The 6,726-nt window shown below is 32.0% G+C and overlaps 2 protein-coding genes across 2 annotated transcripts in view; both read left to right on the top strand.

Annotated features, from left to right (window-relative positions):
- On the top strand, positions 240–2,114 carry LOC105177969 (homeobox-leucine zipper protein ATHB-40). The gene is made up of 3 exons (XM_011101287.2): positions 240–440; positions 600–925; positions 1,651–2,114. Exons 1-3 carry the CDS (start codon positions 344–346, stop codon positions 1,882–1,884), a joined length of 657 nt encoding a protein of 218 aa, XP_011099589.2. The 5' UTR covers positions 240–343; the 3' UTR covers positions 1,885–2,114.
- The window catches only part of LOC105177968 (serine/threonine-protein kinase HT1), a 5,661-nt gene continuing 5,246 nt past the window's right edge, over positions 6,312–6,726 (top strand). The window contains exon 1 of the mRNA XM_011101286.2: positions 6,312–6,563. Coding sequence (XP_011099588.1) covers positions 6,397–6,563 — 167 coding nt within the window. The 5' untranslated portion in view covers positions 6,312–6,396. The remainder of the gene's footprint in view (positions 6,564–6,726) is intronic.

Below are 6,726 nucleotides of genomic sequence, written 5' to 3'. Positions count from 1 at the left end.
CCCCGCCCCTGCTTCTAATTTTAATTCCAATTTTCCCAATTTGAGAAAACCTAATCTCATCATGCCTATACATACATGTGTATCCATGTATGTATCATGCGTGTGTCTTTCTCTCTCTTCTCTCTCTCACATACACAACACACAGTAATTATCTGGATGAGTGGCATTCTTGAAATTGAGAACAAGACCAAGACTCATCTCTATCATCACACCTTTATAAATAAAGGCTTCCCCCCCACTCCCCAACGCCTCCTAACATACCAGCTTTCTTCCTAATTCACTCCAACTTGCAACTCAACTCATAAAAAGTTGAGAGAGAGAGAGAGAGAGAGAGAGATTAAAAATGAAACCAATGAACCCTGAAGAAGTTGACGATCAAATGGTACTCATTTCTCAGTACTATCCAGATGGGATATACAGCCAGTTTGTACCAGAACAAGGTCAGTAAACGCACTTCTATATATATATATATATATATAGAGAGAGAGAGAGAGAGAGGAGAGAGAGGAGAGAGAGAAAGTGTGATAGATATAGATTTATGTGCATGCATCAGAGTTTTTGGTAATGATGATGATGATGATTTTCACATGTACAAACAGGGGCGGCGATGAACTCGAAGCCACGGCGGAGACGTAAGAAGAACAAAGGCGATCGGGGCGGCGCCGGTGATGGGGTTATGAGGAAGAGGAAGCTGAGCGAGGAGCAGGTGAATATGCTGGAGAGGAGTTTCGGGAGCGAGCACAAGTTGGAGTCGGAGAGGGCGGACAGGCTTGCGGCGGAGCTAGGGCTGGACCCCCGGCAGGTGGCCGTGTGGTTTCAGAACCGGCGGGCCAGGTGGAAGAGCAAGAAGCTGGAGGAAGAGTACTCCAAGCTCAAGTCCGAGCACGAAACTGCTGTAGTGGAGAAATGCCGCCTGGAGACTGAGGTATGTATATGCCCGTATATCTCTTATACATACAAGCATTGAAAAACATGAAATGTTTTGTGGGTTTTTCTTGATGAGATTCAACACTCACATGAAATCATATTTTTTAAATAAATACATATTCTGATATCATTAACATATACACAGATACAATACCCTCGCCCATAAATTTCCATACTTTTTTATCAGCCCATTACACCTACATCAACTCACACACACATAAGATAGAGCAACACATCCATCCTCTCCATCTACCCACAAGATGACAATTAGCTGTAATTACTCAAAGAAACCAAGCCTAAATTTGTCAATTCACATAGGGGCTTGTCAAGAAAGAGTAGGCAGTAGTAGCAGTTGTAGGAATGCATCCTCTAGAGATGCATGCACTTGGGCTCAGGGAAAAAGCATAATTTCCATAAAAAATGAAGACCAATGGGAAAAATAGACAAGCTATTGGAGTCTGCCACCCCAAAATAGTGCAACTAATTGTACTATATGCTCCGTACCTTGTTCTTTAAGCTCCAACCCCCCCCCCCCCCCCCAAGGGAGCGCTCTCCCCCCCCCCCCGCCTTACCCCCCACCCCACGTGTATGTTCTAGATTTACTCTCCCATCCATCATATACGTACACATTTCACGTGTTTGTCTGTCCTTAGTACACAATTTATGAAGAATGATTGTGTTAAAGTTTGACCTTAACGATAGTTGGGACATATCTATGTGCAGCTTTTGAAGCTGAAAGAACAACTACAGGAAGCGGAGAAGGAAATCCACAGGCTGTCAGAGCGATGGGATGGGGTTTCGAGCAATAGTCCGAGTTCATCCTTCTCGATAGAGGCCATGGACCCGCCTTTCCTCGGGGAATTCGGGATGGAGGGATTAGGAAATGTGTTTTACGTGCCGGAGGCGGAGGAGAATTACGCTCAAGGATTAGAGTGGAATACTTTCTACTATATGTAATTAATAAGTATTAGTGGATAATTGCTAGGGTTAGGGGGTAGGGGTGGGGCATTTCTATGTGTAGATAATGACTAATCATCATGTAAATTAATCTTTGCTTAATTTTTCTCTTTGTTTTTCGAGTTAAATTAGGTACTATTTTCAAGTGTTTAATTAGTGTATATTGACTACTAGCTAGGTAGTGATTATTAGACGTAATTAGTAATTGTCACTAGTGTAACTTGCTTTTTTGACTAATGTTATAATCATAGTTGTTTGTTCTACTTCTCGTCTTTAATTATTCTACTTGTCTCGTATGTATATATGTAAGAAATATATATAGTTAAAAATGAGAAATCAGAACTCGTCAATTTTAACACTAAAATGGTATCCAAATTACATTATTAAACTCGTATTAAAAGTAGGATTAATCACATAGTCATAGGATAATTAATTAATAATGTAAGAATGTGGGGGAGGGATTGACTTCATGAGAATTCACACTATGTCTTTGCTTTAACTTGTAGTAACAAATAAACTGCGGCTGCAGGTTTTGTTAGAAAAAAGAGCTTCTTTTACATATGAACTACTATGATTACTATCGATGATAATAACGTGGTCTCATATTAATTTATTTTTTAATTAATTTTCCAAGTATATTTTACTACAAAAGAGAAGAGTTTCAAAAACCAAAACAAAAAAAGGAATTATACGGAAAAATTTGTCGACTATAAACCCTATTTTCTTTATAAATGACATATTAGTAATAAAACGTCAAGTGACAATAGTAATATTATTATTAAATATATTCTTTAAGTTACGAGATTTTCTGTACTGTGTTTCTCGATCAAATTATAATTGATACTTAGTAATATAATTTTGTACATAAAATTACCTATGTTCAAAATTATTAGTAAGACATATATATATTGGTAGAACAAATATATATGTATATATATATATATATTCATTAAATTATCATCATATAGATATATAAAAAATTTAATTATCTGTTATATATCAAATAAGAAGTTCAATTTTTCTAGACCCTTATTTATTTTTTATTCAGAAAATGCAGAATACTACATCCATTGCTCGTTATAAACTAGTCGAAAATGCATACTTGATACAATAATATTTTTATTTAATTAATAGTTTTTATCAAAATGCAATTAAGTAAAATAAAATAGAGAGAATAAATGAATGAAAGAAAATTCATATATAAAGAAAAATATGGATGAACGGGATAATAAGTGGGGGAGTAGTAGTTACTTGAACATGAGAAGTGAAGAAATAAAATAAATAAATAAAGTTTAAAATAAAAATAAAAATAAAAATAACAAACAAAAAAATTATAAGACACCAGAACCATCCGCTTCAATTATAGGGTTTGATGCAATTTACCCCATGTGATATTACAAATGAGCAAATTATTCTCATATGAAAAAATAACATTAATTTACCTCCCTGTATCTTTTAAAATAAAGCAATCTCCCCCCGATCTAGAGCAGTAAATTTGCTTAATTTTAAAAAATACAGGAAGGTAAATTGCTGCATTTTAGAAAATATAGGGGGGTAAATCGCTATTTTTTTTATAGGTGCATAATTTACACATTTACAATATTGCAGGGTGCTAAAAGCAGTATAGTTACACTTATGTCACTATAAAAAATGCAGTATTTAATCACGGCCAATTGACATAATTAAAAACAAAATAGTCATAATAGTCATTGAACATGATCATACAACTTAAATTTCAAATTTGAACTATAAACTCATTTAAAATCTCTATTTCAAATTCAAATATTTCAATTCAAATACAACTTTAGATAATTAGTTGAATCCGACCATAAAAACGTGAAATTTTTGAACAGCACAACGTTGCCAAAATCGTACTATAATGAGACAACAATACTAGCGTAAGAAGTAAAGCTTGGGCCCTATTGTCAATTCCCACCAACTTGGATGACAACATTTGCAGCACGCTTCTTATCTCTGCATTAAACAATTACTGCGATTTCAAAAGTTGAATGCGTTTTTTCAACATTTAGGGAAAACTTTTACACTAATAATTATATATATCATTGCAAATATATATATATAAAATCTTTGAATTATACTGCTTATATTTCCAGGCATTAATTACTGAGAATTGTCTCTTTCCATCACTAAAATAGTATTACTTAATACTATTGCCTACCTCCCAAACTCGTACCCTCAATTATTTCCCAATATTATAAATTAATGTTATTTATCACATTTTATATTTTTTTTAACTATAATTAATTAATATTTGACATAATTTTAGTTTTGACTAATGTCTTGTTCTCGCCTGTAGAAACGATTTTTTTTTAATCAAATCACGACAAAAAGTCATATTTCTTCTGATGTTAATTCTATCTGTAATATGAATGATAAATATATATTTAACTGAATGAAACTAGTTTCTTATTTTTTTTGATAATAAAAGTTTCGAAATGATAATTCCAAAAAAAATAAAATAAAATGTTGAGTTAGTTCAGAAATTAAAAAAAATTCATTTATTACGTAATGTGGGAATGAGCCAATAATTATTTAGGAAAAGATGGGCCCATTACGGGTTAAGAGGCCCTAAATTATGACTTTTCAGGCCGAAACTAAAAACCGCAAAACTTGGCCCAGTTGAGTATTTTACATTATCATTTGGGCTTAGAACCCAAAATATTTATTCAAAGTGTATTTTTTTTTTAAAATCATATAGTAAATTACGACGAACTATCTCGAGACTTGTCGAAAAACTACAAATACGTTTCTAAAATTAACGAGCGTTTAACAAATACGCTTTATAATGAGTTGTCGCCATGAAGTATTTGTTAGACGGATATTGATTTCAATGGTGGTATTTGTAATAATATCTTATAATTTTTTAAAAATATTTTTATTTAAAGATATATCATAAAATATCAAAAGTATATATATTAAGACCTAATAAAATTATGCATAAACATGGATTGTGTTAGTAATCACTAGTAACAAAAAACCTAATCATCATCTAAAATTAGGGTGAACAACGGTGCGGATTTAAGGAGGGTTGGGAAGGACTTGAGACTCGCCCCATTTAATTTTAAAAAATCTCGAACTTGGACCCGTTTTGGATAAAAACCCGCCTAGCTCGACACTCTTAGTTGTTTAAAATTATTTATTTTTCAATATTTTTAGAATAATAAATATTTTCTGAATAAACTTATGCGACATGATTCAATGAGCAATAAAAAAGTTGCGAGTGTAATACTGATTAATGAATCAATTCATATGATTTTTCATAATTATTGTTTTAAATGTTATTGTTATAATCACTAGCTATTTATTACATAGTGTATGAAATATAAACAAAATACATTATTAATTATTCATATACAAATATCATTCACACCTAATTTCAAAATTATAATTTTCAAATAATTAAATTAGGTAAATATAAAAAAAAAATTAATTTTCTTAAAAAATAACTTAATTGTTAATCAAAGCCATTTCATAATCAAAGCCAAATTTTCATTTTAATTTAGCATTTATATTACTTAAAATATTTTTTTTTTCATTATTTAAATACATGTCCAACTTTTCACAGGAAAATTATTCGAGGGATAGGAATGAAATAAAATTTAAACTTTTTAGGATGATAAGGTCAAAAAACGAAGATGAGATGCTAAAGCAATTCTATGCACAAATTTAAGAAATAATTTATGAGATATACTAAAAAAAATATATTCATTTGAAGTACGATTTTAATAATCAAAGTAATAATAGATATTGTTCCGCTCTCTATATTTAATTATTCACACTCATTTATTTCAATTGAATTCGGGTCTTAACTACATCCAACTCTTTAAAATTAAATTTAAATTCCGTTACATATATATACTTATAATCGGATACAAATTTAGTTGATACTAAAGTCAGATATGAATGGGATGAAATTTGAATTAAAATCCTACAAACGACAAACTTTTACGATAGTAACTTCATAGCTGTGATACTAAATTTGCACACAGAAAATCATATCCGAGTATTAATCATCAACTATCAATAATTTACAGTATTTATCAGTCATCAATGATAATAATATAAATAGAGACAAATACATTGATAGGATTTGAACTCGATTTTTTTAGAATTTTGGGTGTCCAAGATTTCATTTTTTCCACATAAATAATAACTTATTCTAGCCCCTCCAAAAAAAAAAGCCAAAATTTTCAATATTTTTATATTAAATGACCAGAATACCCTCACACGAGAAGACAATTTCTTACAGTTATCCTCGTATTTGTACACAGTCAAAGTGAAACCAGTAGGCCCAGATAGTAATTTCATAGGCCTTTGTTGTTGACGTCAGCAGAACTGATGATGGGATTACAAGAATTCAATAATATTTTTCTTAACTTAAAAGATTTTCCCTCTTATTTCTATCGCTGTGTCTCATTCAAACACACCCCCACCCCAACAAAAATTCTCTCTCTCTCTCTCTGTTAATGCAAAGTGGGTTTATTGGCGAAGATGGCTGATCAGGATAAACCCTCTGAACTTTCTCTGTCCAGTTTTTATGATGATTTGGGTGCCTGGGATTCTGTACAGTTTGATAAGAAGCTGTTGATAGATGTAAGAGAGCTTGCTATCGGGCCAATGATCAGTGAAGGGACCTATTCTGTTGTGTATGAAGGACTGTGAGTGATTCTTTTTTTCCTTACACAAAACCCACTTTAACTGTTCCATTTCATGAATAATGTTGAGTTTAATGTTCTTGAATTGCCATGCATGTCACTGTTTTATACTTAATTCCTTTGTTGTTTTGATTTTTGGAATGTTGACCCCCCCCCCCCCCCCCCC

The sequence above is a fragment of the Sesamum indicum genome, linkage group LG15, assembly GCF_000512975.1.
Source record: "Sesamum indicum cultivar Zhongzhi No. 13 linkage group LG15, S_indicum_v1.0, whole genome shotgun sequence".
In the NCBI taxonomy this organism is placed as follows: domain Eukaryota; kingdom Viridiplantae; phylum Streptophyta; class Magnoliopsida; order Lamiales; family Pedaliaceae; genus Sesamum; species Sesamum indicum.
The sequence above is the reverse complement of the archived record's forward strand: the minus strand, read 5'-3'. Positions and strand labels throughout refer to the sequence as shown.

Coding starts and splice junctions, on each gene's coding strand:
- LOC105177969 (XM_011101287.2), top strand. CDS start 344: ATGAAACCAATGAACCCTGAAGAAGTTGACGATCAAATGGTACTCATT. Junction 441..599: donor CCAGTTTGTACCAGAACAAG/GTCAGTAAACGC, acceptor ATGTACAAACAG/GGGCGGCGATGAACTCGAAG. Junction 926..1,650: donor AATGCCGCCTGGAGACTGAG/GTATGTATATGC, acceptor ATCTATGTGCAG/CTTTTGAAGCTGAAAGAACA.